The sequence below is a fragment of the Monodelphis domestica genome, chromosome 2, assembly GCF_027887165.1.
Source record: "Monodelphis domestica isolate mMonDom1 chromosome 2, mMonDom1.pri, whole genome shotgun sequence".
Lineage (NCBI taxonomy): Eukaryota > Metazoa > Chordata > Mammalia > Didelphimorphia > Didelphidae > Monodelphis > Monodelphis domestica.
In genome coordinates this window covers 536,813,069-536,839,795 of record NC_077228.1, presented here as the reverse complement: position 1 = coordinate 536,839,795, position 26,727 = coordinate 536,813,069, and the positions used below count along the sequence as shown (strand labels likewise).

The window sequence follows — 26,727 nt, the reverse complement described above, 5'->3', positions numbered from 1 at the left end:
CTGATAAGAGACTTTCTAAATGTCCACAAGGAGACAGGAGTGAAAGTAAAAATCTGGTAGACATAACAATGAAGTGATGGGTAGGGGGCATTATAGACAGAACCTGGAGGCACACTGCCCCCATGTGAAAATGCTTCTTTTGTGGGACTACATTACAACATAGGAGGGGACATAAAGGGGGAGGGGAGCAATGGGATAAAAGGATGTGCTGGGGCTAAATCAAGGGCTAAAAATAATAGGAAGATGACCTCTGTGGCCTCAGAAAGAGAAGCATCAACAGGAAAGTAGTGAGGAAAAGGGAAAGATTTAAAGGTGGGAAGGGGAAAGAGGCATTACTTGAGAGAAAGGAGGGGTTCCATTGATGAATGGGTAAAGGGACATAAGGACCTCACAGTGGATGATGCCTGGGGTAGTTGATGCTTGAAAAGTCTACTTGTCCTGGGAAGAGGGTTATTAGAATCTGGAGGTGTACTTGGTACCTGGAGGAATGGATGATCCTGGACACAGGGAGATATGTAGGTAAATATATAGAAAAGATCAATAAAAGAAGGGATAAGATCAGTGATGGACTACAATCAGAGGTGTGGTGGAGAAGAGAGTCCTGCCTTGGAATTCTTTGACTCCTGCAAAAACTGACATGGTTCTGGAAGTGAGGCACAATGGCAAAGAGAAAACAATATGAGGATTCCTATAAGGAAGTGCCAGAAAGTACCTAGTGGGGGTGGTCCTAGAATGGATCCATTGGAAGTTTCACTGCATGAAGAATATAGTTAAACAAAGAGACACCAGATAATGACAGGGCTCATGAACCAGACAATGAAGTTCTATAGTAAACAGACAGAAAAGACAGATAATAAAAGGGTGAGAGTAATTCTTTTTGAAAAGGAGCACAAAGTATGAAATTGAAAAAAAAACTAAGAAAAAGGCTAGCTGAAGGGGTGGGTAAGGAGGAGGAATATCAAATGAGAAGAAGGATCAGAGGTGATCACCTTAAAAAAAATAAAAGTAAAGTAGTTGAAGGGCCATACTGCTACGTCTATAGGAGAAGAGGGAGCTTGATCATGAAAAGCTTCTACCTAGACGACATTAATTTATCTAGGACAAGAAGGAAAGTGATCTAATAGGAAAAAATATGTATACAATTCCTCTGATCAGAGTTAGATATCCAAGATATAGAAACAACTAATAAATATGACTAATTGTCAATCCATAATAGGCATTTGGTCAAGGACATAAGCAAATAGTTCTCAAAAGAAAGTATTTATGACATGAAAAAAGCCCCAAATCATTAATAAGAAGAGCAATGCAAATCAAAACAAATTCTGAAGCATGTTCTAGTTCTAGTTCAAGGTTAATATTCACTAATCTTGTGTGTGTGTGTGTGTGTTTCTCAGAACTGGGGTATATTTCATTAATGAGATGAATCGGCATTCTATTATCTTCCAGTATTATACACCCACATGTCATCATTCCATCATCTGATCTTTTTTTAGCTGATGGAACAAGGGCACATCTGGATCCAAGTCATGGCAAGTCTTCAAGACCATACTCAATGGTAGGAACTTTAATCTGATGACAATGAGAAAGAATTTGAGCTAAGGAGTAATGTAAGGCCTGGAAAGAGAAGATGACTTCAGCAATTTAGATGCATCAGTGAATTATGTGGAGATAAAACTCAAGCGAGGGACTCCCAGTTAAAAAGCAAATGTAGGGGCAGCAAGGTAGCACACTGGACAGAGCAGCAGGCCTGGAGTCAGGATCTGTGTTCATATGTGGTCTTAGAAACATCCTAGTTGTGTGATCCTGGGGAAGTCATTTAATCCCAATTGCCCAGTCCTTGCCACTCTTCTGTCTTAGAACTGATACTAAGTTATGAATAAAAAGAGAAAATGTAACATTAAAAATAATCAGTATGAACAACTTGATATAGAATCATAATAGCAGGAATGAAAATAAGAATTGAGGAGAAGCAATCGAAAAAGTAATCTTCTCTCCATTTTCCTTCCACATCTCTCATCTTTTCCTTCTTTCCATTCTAAGTGGCAACACAAATGTCTGCCATCTTGTTGGTGATTTGAATTCCACTTTGACAAAACCACCCTCTTAATTTTGATATTTCTAATTAATTTTGAGTGCTTTTAACTAAATAAACACAAACATTTTAAAACTTTTTTCTGTTTTATATTAATCTAATTAAAACTTTAATTTAATTGTTTCCATTCTAGTAATAAATGATTATATGATTTCTTTTTAAATCATAGAATTATGAAACCTTGGTCAAGGAAGTAAAAAGCCTTGGGGCCACAAGTAGCTTTTTTTCCACAAGTGCTATCTAATATTAAGTTTATAACAAATATGAATAATATAAAAATAAGTTTATAATAAATTAGTTGATTTTAAGTAGGAGATTATTTCTACTTATTGACTATCCATCAGCATGTATCTGCGTCAAAACCCTAGTTCAGATTCTTAATTTTGAAACCCTCAAATATGTTATCTCACCTCTTTGAACCTGTTCCCTTATCTGTCAAGAGAGGGGAAGTAGTCCTTGAATTACACAAGTCCACAATTTATTGGAAAGAATGTACTTGGGAAAACTTAATACACTAGATAAATGTGAATCATTATCATCTTGTCTCTAAGTTTATATTGCATATAAATCAGAGATAAATGGGATAATCAGGGAATGCTAGTGCCTCTGGCAAGAGGGCTTCTTGATCTCTTTTTTAAGAGTTGTTTTTCTTCTTTAATGTTCACTTGTCAACTAGCTCTCACTTTGGCCCCAAGAACCATCCATAGCATGTGCATGGCCAGAGCTCAGTAAAATTGCCTTTGAGGATGGGCTAAACCAGGTTGAGGGTAACTGACAGGCCTCAAGCCATTCAATGAGTTAGTGGAGTGACTAGCCCTAGCATGTGAAGACTTCCCCAGTGGAATAGGTGGATGTGAACAATTTCTTCCAGTGGGCCATGTAGGTTGTAGAAGCAGGCACTGGAGAGTGCTTAGAGCTTGGTTAGATATTGATGGAGCCAAACTCATTCACTGCATCTCGAGCATCATCAGTTATCTTGCCTTTTGCCTTGCCACTGGACCCTAATGACTCTGGAAGAGAGACTGAGGCTGGTGACTTCACACACTCTGTCTCCAATCCAATTCACACTCTCAAAAGCCAAAAGACTTGAGTGAAAAGACACAGAACTCAACCAAAAGGCGATTGTTGGCAAACAGTTACTGTTTTCCTGCCTGACTGTAAGGTTATATCTTTATTATAGAATTAGCATGAGACATGCGGGGTACAGGATGTTCAGGGAAGACTAGAACTTCTTGTGTGAAGGTTACCAAACCATTTTCTGGATTGATTTCCTCCTTTGGTTTTCACGTACTACCCAGCTCTCACCTGTGCCTCCAATAAGCTGTAGCAGGCACTGTGGCCACACCCTAGTAAAACAATCTTAGCAGCTGGACTAACCAGGCTGAGGGTAATTTATAGACCTCAGATCCATCCCTGACTTATAGGGATGTCTACCCTAAGCATGTGAAGACCTCCCAGTGGAATGAGAACAATTTGTTCCAACAGACACGAAGGCAGCTAAAGAAGTTGCTGTGGAATGCTTAGAGACCGATGAGACATTGAAGACGCCAAGGTCATCCACTGCACCTTCCTGAGCCATCACCAGTCATCTTCAGTTTTGCCTTGCCATTAGACTTTGATGACTCTGAAAGAAAAAACAAGGTGGATGGTGTTGCACAACTCTGCCTCCCTTAAATCTAATTTGTGTACAAGTGAAAAGTCACCACCAGTGATGTCATTGGTCCTTTCCAAAAGCAAAAGATGAACAAGAGCTTTGGCAACAGTTGTCCAAATTACCCTGAAAACTGGAAGAAAGCTATTTTTTGAGTGTGAAACAATTAGATCAATAGTCCATTATGTTGCAGGTCAGTTATAACTTTCAAATCTAAAAATGATTGACTAGAAATGCCCAGTGTGTGTTTGATTTTATAAACAATCAGTGGTTACCTCAATAGCTACAATGGTGGGAATGATGATGGAGATGAAACATCATCTTTACATTAGGGCTTTGTTACATCTCCCATGTTGTATATCATTGAGTGAGTCTCATCATAACAGCCCACACGTTTGGATCCCAAATAGGCTCAGACACAGAGAAAAATATTGAAAGGTGACCTCTCCCTGATTTGCATCATGTATAGAACTCTAGTCCTCTTCAGGAGTATCTCTCCAGAGGAAATAAAAAATACCAGAGAGAGAGAGAGAGAGAGAGAGAGAGAGAGAGAGAGAGAGAGAGAGAGAGAGAGAAGAGAGAGAGAGAGGGAGAGAGAGACTTGGGTGGACAAATGTCATTGAACTGTTGGGAAAGCACAGGGGATATCTTAATGAAGATACTCTAATAGGGAATGCTAACATTTTCTTGCCCAAGACAGAAACTACGTTAAACGTAGAGAAGAAAATCCTGCATCACCAAGTATCAGAGGCACATATTCTATATTCATTGTGCCTAGAAATTAATGAATAGAATCAGAAGTAGCATAAATATTTGTAACTTCCTAAGTGGTTTCCTTTCTTCTAACATGTTAGAAAATGGGGAGATCTTAATGGTTCTGATAACTAGTGAATTTCTATTGGGCGTTCTGCTGAATGGATTTATAGTAGTGGTGAACTGCACCGACTGGATCAGGCGCAAGAAACTGTTAACAAGTGATCTCATCCTGGTTGGCCTGGCTATCTCCAGAATTGGACTATTATGCACGATGATGTGGACTGCCTATTTATTTGTAAATGGTCTTTATGCAGTCATCGCAGATAGAGTCAGAGTAATTGACGTCTTCTTGGTGCTGACACACAGTTCAAGTATTTGGTTTGCCACTGTCCTCAGCATCTTCTACTTCCTAAAGATTGCTAACTTCTCTAATCCCTTCTTCCTCTGGATGAAATGGAGAATTAACAGGATCATCTACATGCTTCTTGGAGGACCCTTGGTAATTTCTTTTGCCTTTTGCTTTCCAATGATGGAGAGAATGTATTACTATGCTGACCACTTTTCAAGAGAAAGACAGAGAAATGTTTCTCAGGAGGTCCAAGAGAATAAAAATAAGCTCATCATGTTCCAGATTCTCTTCACCTTGCTGGGTCTTATCCCTTTTGCTCTGACTCTAGTCTCATTATCCTTATTCATTCTCTCCCTATGGAGGCATACCCAGCAGATGCAACTGAATGCCACTGGTTCCAGGGACCCTAATACAGAGGCCCATGTTCGAGCCATGAAAACTATGTCTTCGTTCCTCATTCTCTTTTTATTGTACCATATAGGTTTTCTTCTCAACTACTGGACTTACTTACTGGGTACGAGCAAGATGTTTTCCTTATTGAGTATATCAATCATGTTTCTCTATCCCTTTGGCCACTCACTGATCCTGATTCTGTGGAATAGCAAGCTAAGGAAGGCTGTCCTGAAGTTGTGGTGGAAGATAAGGTGCTACCAGCAAGGAAGTCATCCTCAAGTCCTGTGGACAATTTGGCATTTTCTGAGGGGACTGACGTCACGATGGAGTCCTTAAATAACTGTTGCAAGTCCATTCATTCTCTGCAGTAGCAAGACCATTGAACACTGATCCAAAACATAGGCTTGGAGTCAGGGAGACATTGGTGGAATTTACTTGCTACTTGTGTGACCGTGGGCAACTCACTTAAATTCTATGAGCCTTAGGATCCTCATCTGAAAAATAGTGACAATGATATGATTATAATACTGTACGATAGTATAACTCCAGCCTAAACCTCAGACTCCGTGTTCCAACTCTGACTAAGTCTGTGGGCCCCAGACTGGGTGGGTGAATGAATGAACATCACAAGAAGTTCAAAGTAGGTCCAGCACACATGACCCATGCTCCCTAGCTGCCATCATGTCATAAATCTCTGTATCTTCCCTTCTCCCCTCAACCTTCTCTCTACTTCTAGTTGGGGAACAGTAATCCAATCAGCATTACCACTCTATTGTTCCTGGAAGGGACCTGAAATTCAATTACGCTATGACACCAGTCACCATCCCTGTAGCTTCTCTGACAAAAACACTTCCCTGGTTGCACTCCCTTATATGAATTCTTGCCCCCATTACAATGTCAGCTCCTTGAGGGTGAGGACTGTTTGGATTTTTATCTGTTTCTATCTGATACTTTGGAGAGTTTCTAACACATATTACTCTTTCTATTTTAAAATTCAATTATATTTTATTTTCAGATCTACACTGTCTCCATCCCCCCTCATTATACACCTCTATATAATAAAGCAAGAAAAGCAAAACTCCTGTTACAAACAAGTAAAGTTAAGCAAAGTGAATTCCAATAGTAGCCATGTAGTAATATCTCTATCAATAAAATGTAGGTCTAGTTCTTCTCTCTGAATCATTCACCTATTTATCAGAAGGTGGGCTGCACAGTCATGATGAGTCCTCAAGAATTGTTGCTTGTCATTGTGCTGAACAGAGTTTCCAATTCTTTCAGAGTAATTTGTCTTTAAAATAGTGCTTATTACATAATGTTCTTAATAAATGCTTTTTTGTTTATTCGTTCTTTCCTTCCTTCCTTTCTTCATTAATATATTAATGGAAGCTTAAGGTTCATGATACTCAAGAAGTCTCCCTTCCCTTAAAAGAAGGTTATATTCCTATATCATACATAAGAATGTGGGTTCGAGAATACAATCCATGAACTTCTCTCCCAGAACATGTGAAGGCACGCCTAGCTCTTACAGGTGCTTCTGCTTCAAATCACTATCAATTGCTCCCATATACCCTGGAGAAAAGTAGTGAGGAAAATTAGGAAAGGGGGGGTGAAGGAGGAAGAGAAAGAAGGAGGGAGGGAGAGAGAGAACTGGATAGTAGTTCCCAAAGCTCACTTTCATAGCATATGGAAGCAAAGACAGTAGTGCTCCATAATGGAAAATCTTATCTCTTCATTCTCAGCCTGTGATCTGATGTTCCCTCTCTGTGGTCACCAAGGCACCAGTGGTCATATATGCTTTTCATAGGGAAAGGGCTTCTTAGGTAACTCTAAAGACCCCAACTCTGTAATCTTGTCAAGTTGACTGGAGTACCCATCAAGCTGATCAATTTCCCAAATGTCAAACATTTTTCAACTACTAAATCATAACTGGCATGTGAATTACTATTATTGTGCTACTTGTGGCTTCCATTATACAAAGGGGAGACTTCTATTCTATTTTTCTTCTATATATCTAGGTAACATGAAGGGTAGAAGGTGGAAAGAAAGGGCTGAGAGTAAAAGGTCACCAGGGTGTCATGGACCAAGAAGTTTGAAAGAGTGAGGCAACATTGTGCTTTTCCAGTGTTTGATACAGAAGTTTGCACTGAGATGGGGGGAAAGGGGTTCATCCTCCTCATCACGACAACACTGGAAGTAGGCATCTGACTGGGAATTAATATAATTGCCAGACATAAATTTAATATGGAAATCACCAGGAGGGAATGAAAGATGACTGCCTAAGGAAGTAGACCACATAGCTCCCACATCCTACTCCAACATGTAACATCTGAAATTCTTGAGAGGCAATATTTCTTAAATTTAAAATAATTCATTAGTTGACCACTCAAAACATACTAAACTGGTCAGTTGACTTCCTCCACCATCCAAACTGGATGCTCAAAGAGCAGATTTCTCTCAAGAAACTCTTTATCCCATCCTTATGAGGTCATCACTCAGTCCCTCCCCGGAATATCCTAAGACTTTTCTGATTGGTAAATTGCCAATGAGAAGCTGGACTTAGAGACCTCAACTCATCCCTCAATATTTCATCACAGAAAGAGGTAGATCTTTGTCTACAGAAAGAGGAGGGCAACACATCTTGTCACATGCCTGGGTTAGTCCAATATGGATGCAGAGCTTGCTGTTTAGTCTTTTATATATGCCAAAAAGTTCACCATAGTTCATCAGTCCTAGTCTTAATCCTTTTACCCATTTAAGATCTAACAAAAAATATATAAAAAGAAGGATTCAACTCAGACCTTAAAATCAGACTATTCTTGTGTGGGTAGGGGCTCAAGGGAAAGTTATTTCACAAAAATATCCCAATTTGATATTAATTTTCTACAACAAAAAAAGAATTGTTACTCGAGACCAAACAATTATCTGAAAACTTAGTGGAAAACTATAGCAGATAACTTCTTTTACTTGAGAAGTGCACAAAAATATCAGTTAGAAACACATGGACATTGGAAAGGGGGCTGGTAGCAAAGCCAACACCAGCATAGGCAAAAAGAAAAGGTGATCTTCTTGTCAAAATCAGCTGTGTCAGCTATAAATATGGACTGCATGGCTCTGCCCAGAGTCAAAAAGAACAGAATCCCTCTATGTACACCATCCCCTCAAATAAAATTCCAAGTTGACCAGAATTCATCACCTTGACCAGAGTGACCTGGTAGAACTCAGACCAGACACTGCAGGGATTCTAAAAGCCCTAGAACTTTGCCCTGAGGTTCCATAGAGAGCCATGAAGATCCAGGACTCTGAACCTCAAAGAGTCTGAGAGTTTGAGCATTTAAACCTAAAAGGTGGAGATGAGTGTAGAAACCCAGAAGAGCTAGAAAGATTCAGAGAATGCTTAGTTAAAGGTGAAGAGGAAAAAACCAAAGTGATTTTGTCATTGGAGTATATAATACCAACCTCTAAGACAGAAAGGGGAAATAGGTATTGTCTGGGATACAAATCATAAGCTTGAGGGGATTATAAGACACACACGCACACACGCACACACAGAGGCTATTGAGATCCCTTCCATCTGTGAAATTCTGTGATTCTATGGTAACGTGGGCATTAAACTGGTATTGGAATGCTTTTACCTATCCTTTGTGGATTTACAATATTTCAGGGTCACCAATCAAACAAGGGTGTAGACTAGAGGCTCACAACTCAAGGCATTTGAACCAGAAGATGCAAAAGAGTGATGGATTATATTTCCATGGTTTGCCTGTTCTTTTTTGACTAATTTGTATTCATGCAACACAGATTCTAGCCACAATCTACAATGTAGGGAATGGGGGTGGGGGAATAAAGCTTCAATTCCTTTATAACCATCAACAGAATTCTTCATCATGATGGATTCTCACACAAAAGGTGAAGAGGAGTGATAAAAGGAGGGCATAAGAGGAAAAATCCCATCTACCAAGTAAGAGTTAGACAGACGTACGTGCCTGGCTCAGAGTAGTCAGTTTATCAGTCAATAAATACTTGAATAAAGGTGAAAAAAAAAAGAAAAATCACAAATGTTGAAGTAATTCTGGAAAAATAGGTCCATTAATGCCCCATTAGTGGAACTGAATTGGTCTAATCATTCTGGAAAGCAATTTGGAACTATGACAAAAAATTGTTAAACAATCTATAACTTTTGTACCAGTCATTCCATTAATAGATCTATATCCCCAAGAAAGAGAAAAAAGAGCTATCTGTATAAAATATTTATAACAAGTCTTGTATGGACTAGCAAAGGGCTGGAAATGAGTGAGGTGACGATCTAGGAGGGGATGGCTGAAGAACTTCTGGCCGGTTAGCGGGATGGACTATTATTTTACCTGATGAAGTATAGAAGTGACATTTTCAGTGAGATCTGGGAAGACTTGTGAGAACTGATGCTGAATGAAGTGAGCGGGACAAGGAGAAGAAATTAGGAAATAGTAGCAAAATTATACAGTAAAACAAATGATGACTTTTGAATTCTGATGAAGGCAGTGATTAGTCCCTATTTGCATATCTCAGCAAAGTGCTGGTTAAAATGCATACATTTTGGGGCATTCAATGTGGAATTTATTTTGCTGAATGATGCGTAATTATTACACAGGTTTTCCTGTTACTGTTCAATGGCGGGAAGCATTTAGGAGAGGTAAAATAATTGTAAAAATTAATGTGTTTTAAAAAGCAAATACTTTATTTCGATTATGGCAATGGCATTTGACCATGTCCTTGAATAATTAAGTCAGAATTTAACAAATGGGAATAAAAGAAAGAGTAGGTAAGGCTGGGGGAACCTTGTGAACAAAGAACAGAGAAGGGAAGTCATAAGACTTATTTGGGAAGTGAATATTATAGTTAGTGTAGAGTTTGTGCTCTAGAGTAAAGGAAGAAAAGAGGAAGGCTGAAAAGAGGACAATTGAGTCCAGGAGACAGAGTATTGAATGCTAGGATAAAAGGTTTGAATTTTAATGTCTAGACTGATAGGAGCCAGGGTGGGCTTTATCAAAAGTGCACCATAAAAGCCGTGGTTGAACAAAATAACTTAAGTAGAACAGGTGCTTGGATGGAGTGGTAGCAGAAGACCTAGAGATATCAACTAAAAAGGCAGTGTAATGCTGAAGGTGAATGACAAGTAAGATGACCTGAGCTAGGACTGTAGTAAAGGAAACGGAAAGGTGGGGAGAGATAGAGAAGAACTAGGAAAAAGAGTATCCTGTATGTTCTACCATGACAACTTCTCTTAAAATGTCCTTCTTTCCATCCTCATCACCAAAAAGAAGACTTTTAACTCTAGCATCTTCTTCTCTCAACTGATTATTTCCTAATTATCCTGAATATCATCTGCCATTTATTCTGTATATGCCAGAAAATACATTACATATAATTTCTTCCATCTGAATTTATAAAAAGATTTCCCTCTGACCAAGAGAATAATGATGTTTGTCAATATTCCATGTGGAAACAATATGTATCCCATGTTTCTTTAATTCTCTTCTCTGCAAATATTTTAATTACAGCTTACTAAATGAGCAGTTAGGTTATGCGATTTCTTCATTGTTGGTGTTTTATTTGATTTATCTTTCTGGTGATATGGTAATGAAGTCACCTGCTATTGTATTTTTGTCATTTATGTCAAATTTCTTATAAATAGTAAAGGTGGGTATATTTTAGTCTTCTATACATTTTTGTTCATCACAATTCACATTTTAGCGGAAACTCTCATTTTATTGTTTCTATTAGAGTTTTAAAAGATTATGATCTTTCTTCTCAGACCTCATGGAATCATAGGATTATGAATTTGTGGGCAAGAAATCTGATATTGTAGCAGTACAGTTTTCATCCCTGTTATTGCTAAAAAGTAAGGGCTTCAGAAAAGAGATAGAGATTTGGAAAATGAATGTCTGGTTCAAAAGATAGTTACAGAAGACCAAAGATTTCTCCTTTTCCACACTCTCACCAAGTTCTTCCCTCACTTGGGCAGTGGAGCATGAAGCAATAATTTTCCAGTCATGAGGAAAGCTTTATGGAAATGGACTTGGCTTCAAGTTATAGTTACAAATTTTAAATGGATACTTAGAGACTCAGATTTTCATAATTTTGGAACTGTGAAAGACAATAGAGGTCATCTAATGTAAACCTTAATTTTACAAATGAGGAAACTGATACAGCTGGTAAGTATCAGAATCAGGCTTTGAACTCATGCCTTCAGACTCTAGAACTAGAGCTCATTTCATGGTATCACTTCTGAATTAGAACATTAAAGAATATATAGTTGTCAACATGACATCATACCGTTGGAAAAAGAAGGCTGGACCTAGAAACAAGAAGAGTGAAGAGAACAGGCATTTAAGAGCCTACTATGTGTCAGATGTGCTACATTATACAATCATTTTCTCATTTTATCCTCACAACAATCATGTGAAGCAGTAAGTCTCCTGTAAATGGCAATTGTTGGATTCTGGTTTCTCATCCGTCTCTTTTTGTTTATTGGTGAGCTCATCACATTAACATTCAGTTATAATTACTGTCCATTTCCCTCCTCATTTTCTTCCTTCTGTTTCTTACTCTCCTTTTATCTTGTTCCTTCTCAACAACTGCCCCCTTTAAACTGCTCTCCCTTTTGATATCCCCCACTTTCTGTTATCTCCTTCTCCTTCTATTTCCTTATTAGATAAGTATTATTTATGTACATAATTGAATGTGTGCACATAGTCTTCCATCTTTGAATCAGTTTCAAAAGAGACTGAGGTTGAAGCATTGTATGCTATTCTCCCATTTCCCCCCCCCCCCATCATAAAAGTTCATCCTTTAGTGTCTTGGCTCTGTGACAAAATTTCCCCCATTCTACCTCTCCTTTTCCCCTTCTCCAATACATCCTCTGTTCTCCTCTCTTCCTTTTTTGAAAGTCATTCAAACATAATTAACTCACATTTATTCCCTTTGTCTATGCAAACTCCTTTTAACTGCTCTAATAATGATAAATTTTATAGGTGTTACATGCATCATCTTCCCATATAGGAATGTCCATTGAGTCACTTATGCTTAATCTTTCATGTTTACCTTTTTGTTATTCTCTTGAATCTTATAGTTCGATGTTAATTTTTCTATTCAGCACTGATATTTTCATCAGGAATGCTTGAAAGTTCTCTATTTTATTAATTATTCATTTTCCCCTTAAGGACTGCACTCATTTTTCTTGGGCAGGTTATGCTTAGTTTTAAAACTAGCTCATTTACCTTCAGGGTTGTCATATTCCAAGCCCTCTGTTCACTTAACATGGTAGCTACTATATCCTGACTGTGGCTCCATGATATTTGAATTGTTTCTTTCTGGCTGTTTGAAGCATTTTTCTTTGACCTGAGAACTATAGAATTTGACTACAATATTCCTAGGATTTGCCATTTTAGGTCTCTTTCAGAAGATAATCAGTAGATTCTTTGAATTTCTATTTTACCCTCTGCATTTAAGATATCAGAGCAGTTTTTCTTGAAAATTTCTCAAAATAGGACATTTAGGCTCTTTTATTTATTTTCGTACCTTTCATTTATTCACCAGCTAAGTGAATATTTTCCCTTTCTTTTTTCCTTTATTGTCTTTAGAAAATACTATTTGTTACATATGATATATCCTTGGGAGAGGAAGAAGGATGGATACTGGGGAAAATTTTTTTAATGATTTTTAAAAGATTTCTCAGTTCAAGAGCAAGTTCCTAGTTTCTGATCTTTTTCTTGACTTTCCTGCTAAAGTTATAGCATCATTGATTTAGAGCTGGAAAGAAATTCAGAGAGCATTTATCCATCTTTTTATAGAAGATGAAACTAGGCTCCAAAGAAATTGGGTGACATGAACAAGATTACATATATAATGTAGGGCAGGGTGAAGACCCCAGCCCTCTTCAAGAGACTTCAAAACCAGTGGACTTTTAATTTTGCTATTCAGTCTGATAAAATGAATTCCTAAAGTTTCCCATTGTGGAACAGAAATGATTTCCAAAAATGAAATTCATGCTTGTAAATCATGAGGTCTTTCTCATGTGTTCATTCTAGCAAAGAAGAAGATATAGATACAGACAGACAGACAGATAGATATAGAAAATGAGATGATAGCTATAGATGAAGATGTAGATGTAGATGTAGATGTAGATGTAGATGTAGATGTAGATTTGGATGTAGATGTAGATGTAGATGTAGATTTGGATGTAGATGTAGATGTAGAGGTAGAGCTAGAGATAGAGATAGAGATAGAGATAGAGATAGAGATAGAGATAGAGATAGAGATAGAGATAGAGATAGAGATAGAGATAGAGATAGAGATAGAGATAGAGATAGAGATAGAGATAGAAATAAAGCTAGAGCCAGAGCTAGAGCTAGAGCTAGAGATAGAGATAGAGATAGAGATAGAGATAGAGATAGAGATAGAGATAGAGATAGAGATAGAGATAGAGATAGAGATAGAGATAGAGATAGAGATAGAGATAGAAATAAAGCTAGAGCCAGAGCTAGAGCTAGAGCTAGAGCTAGAGCTAGAGATAGAGCTAGAGCTAGAGCTAGAGCTAGAGCTAGAGATAGAGATGTAGATGTAGATGTAGATATAGATATAGATATAGATGTAGATGTAGATGTAGATATAGATATAGATATAGATAGATAGATATAGATAGATATAGATATAGATATAGATATAGATATAGATATAGATATAGATATAGATATAGATATAGATATATCCCTTCCATATGTTCCCACTTTATTCCTCAAGTCCATCCTCTGGGCTCTGATCCTTGGTGTTAGATCATGTTATTAGCCCATCCTACTTTCACCATCTAGTCTACGGGAAAAGTATTCCTTCTTTGCTTTGGGAACTACCTAAGGGCTTTAAGAACAGCTAAAAAGGAGACTTACTTCAATGCTGGATGCCATCCCAGCCAAGTTCTATTCTTCAGACCATATTTTATCCTAATTAGTAGAAGAGTAAATAGCAACTCATTTCCTGGTTTCATCTATGGCAGCTAAAATTGTAAACCTTAAATTGAAAGTCCACTCATTGGACATTTTTAGTCTCCTGTTTTCCTAATTCTCTCTTTTTCATCATGACCCAGATGAAAGAAAGAAACAGCTGCATAATACATTCAAGGATAATTGAGAACCAGCTCAAACTGACTTTCAAGAGCTGATTATTAAATTTTCAGTGTGATCATTTATACCTCAGAAGTCAGCAAAGACTTCAAATCAGGGATTGATTTATTATTTTGTTGTTTGCCCAGATTTAAGAAAGTGAAAGAGAAAATGTTAATTCAGATTAAACTTAAAAGTGTATATTGCAAATACTTTTTTTTTTGGAGGGCTGGTTATTATCTATCTTCCAGAATACTCCTGGATACATGTCTTGGAAACTGTTTACATGCCTTAAGTAAAAACATTTTAATGTCCAATAATATAAAAGATAATTATTATAAATTCCTTATACACAGTTATCACAATAACATATGAAAGTAGTATATTTATCTTTTAAATTTTATTTTTTACAGATTTCTTCTTATATTCAATCATTATTTAATAAATTATTTCCTTCAACCTTCATGTAATTTTACAACTTCTATTCATCTTATATTCAATACTAAATTTTGTGGTTTGAAAACGCACAATGTATGTGTGTCCAAAATTATGAAAGTTTTCTCTATGACCTAATAAACTTTATGAATATTCTACATGGGTAAAGAACGTATGTTTGCAATTTATTCCTGTTAATTCTCTTCCTATATTTGTTAAACCTAACTCATTATAGAAGCTCTCCAATCTGCAATTTCTTGATAATTTAATTTTGGCTTGATTTCTCATAATCACACAATGAAGATCATAGTCTTCTGCTATAATCTTTTTCCTTGATTCATCCTTTTTCATAAGTCTTTTATGAAATTCACTGTATAATTTTTGGGTCCATAAAAACTGAGAATCATTAAATATTTGTTATACATTGTTCCAGCATTATGTAATAACTTGTCTAGTTCTTTCAAAGTTTTCTTTTTCCATTTCAGAATACTACTATGGTCATCCTTAACTTTTTTTAGTTGAGTCACAGCTACAAGCTATATTTTTATATCAACATTTTAATGTCAACCTAGAGATACATTTTTTTTGCACTTCATGAATTTAGGAACACATGGGTAGGTTTTGTTTATTAGACCCATCAATAATTCTTTTCTTGTAATGAGTGAATACAGACCATTTTCATTTATTGGTATAGATAATAAGTTTATTAAGACTACTGACATTTTTTTCTTAATGTTCTCTGGATAGAGTTGATTCTATTTTGCCTCCAATATTTATTATAACTGCTAAAACCAGGTTAATGAAACAAATATATATGTATATTAGATCATTGATTCTTATGCATTTCTGGGCTTGAGTTCCTTTTTTAATGTAGATGGGAGCTTTGCCTTTGGAGTTACTCAATGCTTCATCTCCTCCTTTTGGTATTTTAAATATGAAAATATTTTAGGGCTCTTTATCCCTTTGTGTTTGTGTGTTGTGGCTTACCAGAAAAACAAAATCTCTTGCTATTTATGAAGAGTTGGTGTTGATGGTCACATCGATGGTCGTGATGATCATGAAAAAAAGATAATCTTCATCTCCACATTTAGGACTCTACCAAATTTGCTATATCAAAGATTGTTAACAAGGCTATCATACACAACTAGGGCATTTTATGCAAATTAGGCAGAGGCAGAAAGAACCAAACATTGAAAGACGACCTATGCCCCATTTGCATCTTAGCAAACGAGACTCAGCTTTGCCAGGATCACCTCTCAGAAGAAAGCAGGATTGCCATATGGATATAGTATCTGTGCTGAACAGAATTAACTGAGCCTATGAGAAAGTACAAAAGTGATGCTGATAAAGATACCTGATCAGGGCTCTATATTTTCTGGCATAAGTCAAAAGAAGACAATCAATACAAAGAAAAAAGTTACATTTCCAAGAATAAGGAATAGCATATTATTCAGAAGTCACATTGACTAGAAATCAAACATCAACAGTGGCAATATTAGAAACTCTGATTACCTTCAAAAAGAACTCTCTTTCACATCATGCAAAATCATGTAGAGAAAATCTTGTTGGTTCTGATAATTGGAGAGTTTGTAACAGGGGTTCTAGGGAATGGATTCATGGTATTGGTGAATTGCATTGACTGGGTCAAGAGTAAGAAACTATCAACTGTTGATCTCATCCTGGTTGTCCTGGGCATCTCCAGAATTGGTCTATTGTGCTTGATTAAATGGGATAGTTTTCTATTCTTATTCTTTTTGGATCAAACAGATGATGAGCATCAAAATTTTATTAGAGATTTATTTTGGATAATTACCCACCTTTCTAGTGTTTGGTTTGCTACCTCACTCAGCATTTTCTACTTACTAAAGATTGCCAACTTCTCCCATCCTTTCTTTTTGTGGCTGAAGTGGAGAATCAATCAAGTGGTCTACATACTCTTGGTGGGGCCCTTATTTGTCTATGTATCCTATCAATCCATAAAGTTAGTGGAACTTTACTCTGATAGGACCCTTAGTAGAAGAGAGAATGAGAGAAATGAATCTCAAGCGGTCCAAATGAATAGAAAGCATTACTTTATTGAAGAGGTGGGAATAAATATTCTAAATATTCCTCCTTTCATCCTTTCTATCATATCTTGTTTCCTGCTACTATACTCCTTATGGAAGCATTCCCAGAAGATGCAGCTCAAAGTCAAGACCTCCAGAGATCCCAGCACAGAGGCCCACAAAAGAGCAATGAAAGCCATGCTTTCCTTCCTTATCCTTATAATAGTTTATCATATCGGCATCCTCTTCACCTACAAGAACTTCTCGAAGCTAACTTCCATGTTTGGTATGGCACTAATGTCCCTTTATCCCACAGGACATTCACTGATATTGATTCTATGGAATAGCAAGTTAAAACATGCTGCGCTATTGGTGTGGAGGCAGATGAAATGCTGTCTGAAATTAAATAAATCCTCCAATGTCTAGATATGTTTGATGAAAAATTGCATTTCCTTAGGGGAAAAGAAGTTAGAATGTTATTCTTAAATTACTTTCTCCACATCCTTCCAATCCTGTCCTTTCCAGTTCTCACTGAGCACCAATTCAGTTCAGAGTATTTAACTTGAAACACTGATATTTGGGTGCAAATCTTGTTGTCTATGTGGTCTTGGACAAGACACTTAACATTTCTGAGACTTGGTTGTCTCATCTGTACAATAGGAATAATAAAATCAAATATTGTTATAAGAATTATATAATAAATGTAAACTTTTGCCTTAGGCTCCCCTAAGACTTCTGGAACCAGATTGAATCCTGTGAGCTGATTATAAGATGAGAAGTTTCTTATTTCATCTTTCTGCTCCCAACTTCTGTTCCTCCAGAATAATCCCCAGCAGACTATTGGAATGTCTCACTTTATAGATTTCCTAGCAAACGAGGAAGTAAAAAGGAAGTAAAAAGTTTTGTTATTTTTCATGGAAGTTGATATTGGAAACAGAATAAAATTATTTTCTTCTCACTATAATATCATGAGAAGCAAAAGACTTTGAAAGGTGGAACCAAGATGGTGGAGCAGAGAAACTCTCAGCTGAGCTCTCCAAAAGGCTTCTCAAAACAATTCTAAAATAACATCTCAAGTCAAATTCTGTAGTAGCAGCACCAACAAAGGGTTAAGTGAAACAATTTTCCTGTCCTGGACAATTTAGGGGGGAAAATATCTGTCTTGCCAAGATGTCAATGGGTACCAGGAGGGCAACAAAGGCAACATAGACCATCCCTTGAAGTCAACTGCATTGATAACAGCAGCATCTTTGGGAGCTCTTAGTTCAGTGATTGTGGGGGAATCACAGAACCAATCAGAAGGAAATTGCTACCAATTTTTTTCTTTCAATGAGTTCAAAATTCTGTTGTATTGTCCAAATACATTACAGGTTTCAGTCACAGGGCCAAAAGGAATAATAGTACTTATAGCTACATGGATATCAAAGCCCAGACTGTGGTTGCAGGAGGGAAAGTAGTGCTTGTGATCTCTCACAGGGGATTAAAGATAGTTGTCTCAATTCCAAGATAGAAGGTAGCACTATCAACTATGGTTCCAAGAGAACAAAAGACATGGTCACAGTCCCAGGGCCAAGAAGAGTGTCTACAAAGTCCCTTTCTGGATAAAGACCAGAATCCAGGCCAGGTATATAGTAACTAAACCTCCCTTCAAATCATGCCAGCTTAGAAGCACCAAAAAAACCCTATAGATTCCTAGAGTTAACTCTGAAAACATTTTCAGAAAGGGCTGAACCTTAACATAGTGGCCTCCCCTACCCCAGGAGCAGAGCCTAATTTTAACATATAATAGACACTCACTAAACATACTGGGGAAATGGATGAACAACAAGAAAGAACCTGATCATAATGAATTACTCTGATCAGAGGGAAGAGCAAGACACAATCCAGAAGAAGGCAGCAATATCAAAGTGGCTATAAGCAAAACCTCAAAGAAGATTGTGAATTGGATACAAATCTAAGAGAATTCCCAGAACTCAAAAAAAAAAAGACTTTAAAAATCAAGTTAAAGAGAGGAAAAATGGACAAGAGAAATGAGAGTGATGCAAATAAATTATGAAAAGAGTAAATAGCTTGATAAAAGAGTGATAAAAATACTAAAGAAATTAACACCAAAAAACAAAATCAGTCAAATGACGAAAGAGATATAAGAATTAATTGATGTAAAAAACTTCTTAAGAAATAGAAATAACCAAATGTAAAAAAGAGGTAAAAGGTATAAAAGCTCAATTAAGAAAATATCTAAAAATTTGAATTTGGCAAGTGGAAGCTAATGACTCCATAAGAAACCAAGAAACCATAAAATAAAATCAAAAGAATGCAAAAATAGAAGAAAATATGGAATGTTTCATTGGAAAAATAACTTACCTGGAAAATAGATTGAGAAGAAATAATTTAATGGGGTGAGATCAGCAGGGTGTTTCAGTGGATTGAGAGCCAGGCCTAGAAATGGGAGGTTCTGGGTTAAAATCTGGAATCAAATACTTCTTATTTCTGTGACCCTGGGCAAGTTATTTGACAGCTATTGTCTAGCTCCTACCACTCTTATGCCTTGGAAATAATGTACAGTATTGATTCTAAGATGGTAGGTAAGAAGAATTATTAGACTAGACTAAGGAGGTAATCAGGTGATAGAGAAGGTACACAGACTACCTATTCTCTAATACATTTCCATCCAAACAAATATGATATAACACCTCAAAGTGAATTCTAGAGCAGCATTAACCACAAAAAGATAGGCTGAAATAATTTCTCAGTGCAAAACATCTTAGAAGGTCAGCTCAAAATATCTACTGCACTGCTATGCAGGTAGAGTGCAAAGCAGCAGGTCAACCCAGGATGGCAACAGGTCTTGGGCATAGCTGAATCAGCAGCAAAGGCTTCTAGAGCTCTGAGCCACAGATGGTAAGGAGATTAAAGAGGTCCCCCTATACTGACTCTGGGTATAAGATTTATCTCATTTCTCATGTGCAAATCCAGATAATAGTCCTGGGTCCTTGTCTGAGTGAGAAAGAGTAATAGCACACACTAGCATTTGCTATTGCAAGAGAGAAGTTCCAAGGTGGAAAAGAGTTCTTTTGGTCACTCACAGACCAGAACACAGGTCAAGAGAGCAATAAACGCAACTCTCCTTACATCATGCCACCCTGAAAGAACTGAAAGCTTATAGATTACCAGAACTAGTTCTGAAGACAGCTGCATAAAGAACTTAAAGTTTGGAACAGTGCTCCCTTCATTGCAGTTACAAAACCCACTTTTAGCAGTTTTAACTTAAAAGAAAGGAAAAAAGAGTGGAAATGAACAAAAACAAACAAAAAACTCAACATAAAATTTTATTTTGGTGAAAGAGAAGACCAAAGCACAAACTCAGAAGTGAGCAAAGTCAATACTAATGTATCCAAGGCTTCCAAGAAAAATACGGATTACTCTCAAGTTCAAAAGGAATTAATAAAGGAGTTCAAAAAGGATTTTAAAATGCAAAGAAGAGATGTAGAAGAAAAACTGGGAAAAGAATTTAGAGAAACACATAAAACCATGAAAAAAGTCAAAAGCTTGTTAAAAGAGGCACAAAAAAATTCTAAAGGAATGAATACCTCAAAAAATGGAATAGGTAAATGGGGGGGGGCAGATTCAAAATGGCAGTTTAGTAGCAGCAAAAACCTAAACCACTCTGACAATCCTTCCAAACCAATCCTTAAAAACCACCTCAAAACAATAGTATTCAAAAACAAACAGGAAGAAGGTGTGAGTCAACTGACCCTCTGAACACAACCTGAAAGGTAGGCAGAGTTGAATTTCACATGATAAAAGGGAACCTGAAGCAAAACTACACACAGAGGAAAACTGGCCAACCACTCACCCCACCTACTGTACTAGATTCCATAATTGGGTGTAGACTAACTTCAGGATCTTAGGACAGATGCTACACCAGCAAAAGAGCACCTCAGGCCCACCCCTTGAAGTCGTGGCTCCTGGAACCAGCCCACAGTGAGGTCCATAAGTCCATAAAAGTAAGCCCTTTCAAGCCCGCCTTGCTGCAGTACAGACCTAATCCTAGGAAAAAATTGCTTTCACTGCCAAACCCAGTAAACCAGCAACACAAGAGACAAATTCAGCAAGCACCTTTCAGAATTCCCAGTGCACAGGTGGGAGAAATATTTAATGCTTGAAAATTTCTATGGGAGCAATCAACAAAGCAGAGAACCAATAGGAGATGGTGAGATTGATCAAAGCAACCATGTACAAAACTTTGAAAGAAAACCAGGAATTGGTCTCAAGCTCTGAAAGAACTTAAAAAGGGATTCAAAAATAAAATAAGGTCAAAGAAAAATGGGGAAAAGAAATGAAGATAATCTAAAAAGAAAAATAACAGCTTAAAAAGAAAAATTAAACAACTGGGAGAGTTATTGAACTACCTGAAAGTTATGACCAAAAAAAAAACAAAACAAAACCAAAAAACAAAGCAATACCTAACCACCATAGTACAAGAAATAATACAAGAAAACTGCCCTGATATTCTTGAACCAGAGGGCAAAATAGACATTGAAAGAATCCACAAACCACCCCCTGTAATAAATCCCCAAATGACAACTCCCAGGAATATTATAGTCAAGTTCAAGAGCTCCTAGGCCAAGGAATCAATAAAGCATCCAGAAGGAAACAATTCAGTCATCATGAAGCCTCAGTCTGGATTACACAAGATCTAGCAGCTTCCACATTAAAGGACCACAAGGCTTAGAATATGATATTCTGGAAAGCAAGGGAACTGTGTTTACAACCAAGAATCACCTATCTATCAAAACTGACTATATTTTTCAGGGAAAAGGTATGGTTATTTAATAAAATGGATTCCCAAGCATTCTTGAAGAAAAGGCCAGACTTAAACAGAAATTTTGATGTCCAAATACAAAATTCAAGAGAAGCATAAAAAGGTAAATAAGAGAAAAATTATAAGGACTTCAATAAGGTCAGTGTGTATATATTCCTATATGAAAAGATATCTATAACTATTAAAATTATTATCATTATCATAGTAGTTACAAGAAGTATACATAGAGGACGTGATAGAAAGGTGTTTAGGATGATATGTTAAAAAATCTAGAGCTGAAAAAGGATTGTACTAAAGGAAATGGGAAGAGAGAAGTAAAGTGGGGTAAATTATATCACATAAAGGGTTGTGGGATGGTTAACTATTACAGTGGAGGGAAGGATGAGGATGGTGATGGGTAATACTTGAACCTCTTTCTCATTAGAATTAGCTCAGAGCAGGAAGAACAGTCTGATTCATTGGGGTAGCAAATTCTATCTTACCCTATAGGGAAGTAGAAAGGGAATAGAAAAGGGAATAGTAGGGAAGGGAGCAATATAAGGGAGGGAGAAGTTGGGGGCATGGTGAAAAGACCCTATAGAGAAGTAGGAGAGGAATAAGAAGAGTGGTGGTGGGAGCAGAGTAATATAAGGGAGAGGGAAGTGGGGAAGGGACTAAAAGAAAAACACTAGTATCAAGGGGAAAAAACAAAAGGAGAAAGGGCAGGATTAAAGTGGAAATCAAGATTGGGGGAAATACACAGGTGGTAATCATAACTGTGAATGTAAAAGGGATGAACGCACCCATAAAATGGAAATGAATAGTAGAGTTATTTAAAACCCAGACTCCTACCATTTGGTGTTTACAAGATGTTTTTTACAAGATGATATTTACATCTGAAGCAAGTAGACACACACAGATTAATGGTAAGAGGATGGAGCAAAATTTATTGGGTTTCAACTAAGACAAAAAGTAAAAAAACAGTAGTAGTAATCATGATCTCAGACAAAGCTAAAGCAAAAATAGATCTGATTAAAAGAGATGAGAAAGGATCTTGATTAAAGATAGCATAGACAGTGAGGAAACATCAGTACTTAACATGTGAAGAGTGAACCAAACTTTCTTTGTCTATCAATTTTTAAATTAATCAATCAAAAACTTAAAATACCCTTACCATTCACTAAGTAGGAGAGTTCACAAGTCACCTTCCAGAGTGGGTGACAACTCAAGAGGCCACTGAACATCCCTTGGGTAGTACTATTGGCTCCTGTAAAGTGGAGGAAGAGACAGGAAGTGACGTGGAAAAAGAACCTTTTGGTTAGGATCTTCTCCTTTGGAGTGCTCCTGAGACTTTGCCTTGTGACTTCTCTTTTGGATTTCTCCCGGGATCCTGCACTAGTGAGCTGGGTGTGTAGTGGACCGTCCTTTCCTGGCTTTTGGAGAGACTGGTTCCAGAGAGGCCTTCCTTTCCTGGAGGAGACTGTGTTGGTGAAAACTTTGTCGAAGACACCACCTAGTCCTCTGGCTGAAAATTATCGAGGCCTGTAGCAGCTGAGCCCCACACCAGAGTAGCACTTAGGGTGATAGGCTAGATAATTCTCTACCTCCTTCTTACATTTTCCCACTTTTACTCTTTTCATCTCTTTGTAAATAAAGCTACTAAAATCATTTTGACTTAAGTTATAATATCTTTAAATCAATGACCACAATATTATTATGGAATTCTCATATTAGAATAAAACATAATTTTTAAATCCTTACGCGTACCAAATGGCAGACCTTTGAAGGTGAAACTAAAGAAGCTTAGGGATGAAATAGATAGTAAAACTATACTAGTAGGTGACCTCAACCTTCCCCTATAAGAACTAGATAAATCAAACCAAAAAAATCAATAAGAAAGAAGTAAGGAAAGTGAATAAAATTTTAGAAAAGTTAGATTTAATAGTTATCTGAAGAAAATATAATAGGGATAAAAGGAATATATCTTCCTTTCAGCAGCACATGTATATATATATATATATATATATATATATATATATATATATATATATACACAAAGATTGACCATGTACTAGGGAATAAAAACTTCACAAACAAATACAAAAAAGCAGAAATAATAAATGCAACTTTTTCAGATCATAGTATAATAAAAAATACAATCAATAAGGGTTCATGGAAAGGCAAATTAAAAATTAATTGGAAACTAAATAATCTAATTTCTTCCCCCCCCCCAAAGGTCAATGCATGTGTTTATTTATTTATTTTTTCCCATTTGAATTATTTAGAACATTATTCCTTGGTTACAATAATCACATTATTTCCCTCTCTCCTCTCCACCCACCCTTCCCAAAGCCGATGTGCGATTTCACTGGATATTATTTGTGTCTGTTACAGAAAAAAGAGTGGTTGCCATAAACTATGGCCACGAAAATATGGATTCAAGACTTTGAATTGCCAAACTGTAAAGATAAATTTTAGTGTCTTGATTTAAATCAAAAATAAGTGGTCGCCATGGGAAAAATTCCCAAATATGAAATACCCAAGTCAGCTGGATTTTATGGAGATTTTAAATAATATGAATGAAGAAATTAAAGAAAGGGAGAGAGATAGAGTAAGAGGAAATAATAGAAAGGCTAGGGCGTAGGCCAATGGCCTAAGCCTTTCTTTTAAGAGAGAAAACTAAGTCGTCTTTAATCACTCACTACAAGATTGTCCCAAGCAAACTTTAGTGTTCAGAGAGACCCTCCAGTTCAGCTCCTAAGCTCAACTGATCTGAACTCCTCCTAAACTGGTTCAGACAGCTCCTTTTAAAGAGAAATTTCTCTTGGGTCATCTCCCCTAAATTTTCATGTCTACCAATCACAGTAGACACTTTTCCTAGGACTGCCCATTCTTAATTCACATCTTGTTATTACCTTCTTAATTCACATCTTGCTATCACCTTCTCTGGGTAGACTAAAACTTGTGAGTATTTCACATCTCTTTGCTAAGCTTGCAGTTTTGGTGATTAATTTAACCTTCATAGGTACATAGCACCCTTTTGCATTAGATCTAGAAATAGACCTAGTTTAAGGGCTTTGCTTCACTATAAGTATGGGTTGGGGACTTTTTCATTGTTCAGTAAGGAGTTTTACAACTTTATCTTCCCCTTAAGGTATGCTAAATATGGGTGGACTAAGGTTAAGTTCTCAATACATTCCTAACCAAGTAACTCCATTATTTAAATGGGAATAGCCTTAACCAAATGTTTTAAGGTAGAGTTTGAGCAGTTTTAATATTCACATGTCCTCTATCAAAACCTATTTCCATGTTATTGTTTGCACTAGGATGTTGATTTAGAGTCTACATCCCCAACCATATCCCCTTGATCCATGTATTCAAGCAGGTGTTTTTACTCCCACAGTGTTTCCTCTGGATGTGGATAGTGATTTTTCTCATAGATTCCTCCAAGTTGTTCAGGGTCACTGCACTGCCACTAATGGAGAAGTCCATTACATTCGATTGTACCACAGTGTATCAGTCTCTGTGTACAATGTTTTCTTGGTTCTGCTCCTCTCACTCTGCATCAATTCCTGGAGGTTGTTCCAGTCCCCATGGAATTCCTCCACTTTATTATTCCTTTGAGCACAATAGTATTCCATCACCAACACATACCACAATTTCTTCAGCCATTCCCCAATTGAAGGGCATCCCCTCTCTTTGGCTTTTCCCGGAGACTCACGCCTCCAGAAAGGGCAAGGAAGGAAGTCAGCATTTACACTCACCAACTTGTCAGTTCAATCAGCAGATTCTTTTATCAGTCTCAACTCTAGCAGACTCCACTCCAAGTATGTCTCTTTCAAACTCCCAGAAGAACAGCCACCAACATTATTCCCAGAAGACCAACCCTCAACAACCAACCCAGAAGACCAACATCATTTAGGCCCTTGTCTCTTTCTTTTAAAGACCTTTTTTCTTGTGTCACTTCCCCTAATTCCACATCTACAAATCACAGCTGACCCTCTGCTCTAGGACTGCCCAGAAGTCAGTTAATCGATTCTAATTAGTTTCTCACTATCACACACATGGGTCACAGACTTCCCACCTCATGATTAAGTGGGAGATTTATACCCTTGGTGATCAGATCTAATATGGTCAGATCTTCCCACTCAAATTTAAGTACTGTGCTTAAATTTTGGGGATTAAATCAACAAATAGACAGGGGATTACAATCCAATTTTCACAATCAAGGAAGAGCTAAGTACCTACAATCCAATCTTCACACTGGTTTGGGAAATGGCTTGAGTTATGTCTTGAGCTAATCTTTCAACCTCAGCTGAGATATTTCCAACAGAGTCTATTACTGCCATCATTCCAAAATTTGGTAGGAGAGCCCAGAAAAACATCTGTACTGCTGATGGAGAGGCTATTGAATTTGAATCCTCTCACGAGAGAGTACACATTTTCTTCTAGTTTTTTTTATTCTTTTGATTTTGTTTGATTGATTCTTGATGTTTTGTAGAGTCATTAACTTCCACTTGCCCAATTCTAATTTTTAAGGCATGATTTACTTTAATCTGTGTGTGTTGCCCTGCCTCAAATGTGTTTTTGTAAACAACATTTTTACATGTCATATCATATACATACATAATCATACATATCATATATATCATTTCATTTACACACATCATCATACACATTCTATCATCATAATCATCTTATTTCCCCATCCTCTTTTTAAGTATATTCCTTTTCTCTTCTCTACTACTAAGAGTAATTTTTGAGAATTACAGATATCCTCTTTCCATATAAAGATACATACAATTTGACCTTAATAAGTCTCTTAAATTTTCTCTTTCTTATTTGCCTTTTTTAGGCTTCTCTTGAGTCTCATGCTGGCATTTCAATTTTTTTTTGTTTAAGTTTGCCTTGAATTGTTTCTTTCTAGCTACTTGCAGTATTTTCTCCTTGACTTGGGGAAGGGGGGGGGGGTTGGATTTATCTATTTTATTCCTGGAAGTTGCCATTTAAGGATTTCTTTTTGGAGGTGATTTTTGAATTCTTTTAATTTCCATTTTATTTTGTTGTT

At 36.9% G+C, this 26,727-nt stretch overlaps 2 protein-coding genes across 2 annotated transcripts; both read left to right on the top strand.

Annotated features, from left to right (window-relative positions):
• The first annotated feature begins 4,590 nt into the window (after positions 1–4,590).
• On the top strand, positions 4,591–5,577 carry T2R23 (bitter taste receptor Modo-T2R23). Its single transcript, NM_001039875.1, is given in 1 exon segment — positions 4,591–5,577. A coding segment is annotated over 1 exon segment (987 nt).
• A 10,771-nt stretch (positions 5,578–16,348) lies between these two features.
• On the top strand, positions 16,349–17,281 carry T2R24 (bitter taste receptor Modo-T2R24). The gene is given in 1 exon segment (NM_001039861.1): positions 16,349–17,281. A coding segment is annotated over 1 exon segment (933 nt).
• Positions 17,282–26,727: the final 9,446 nt, after the last annotated feature.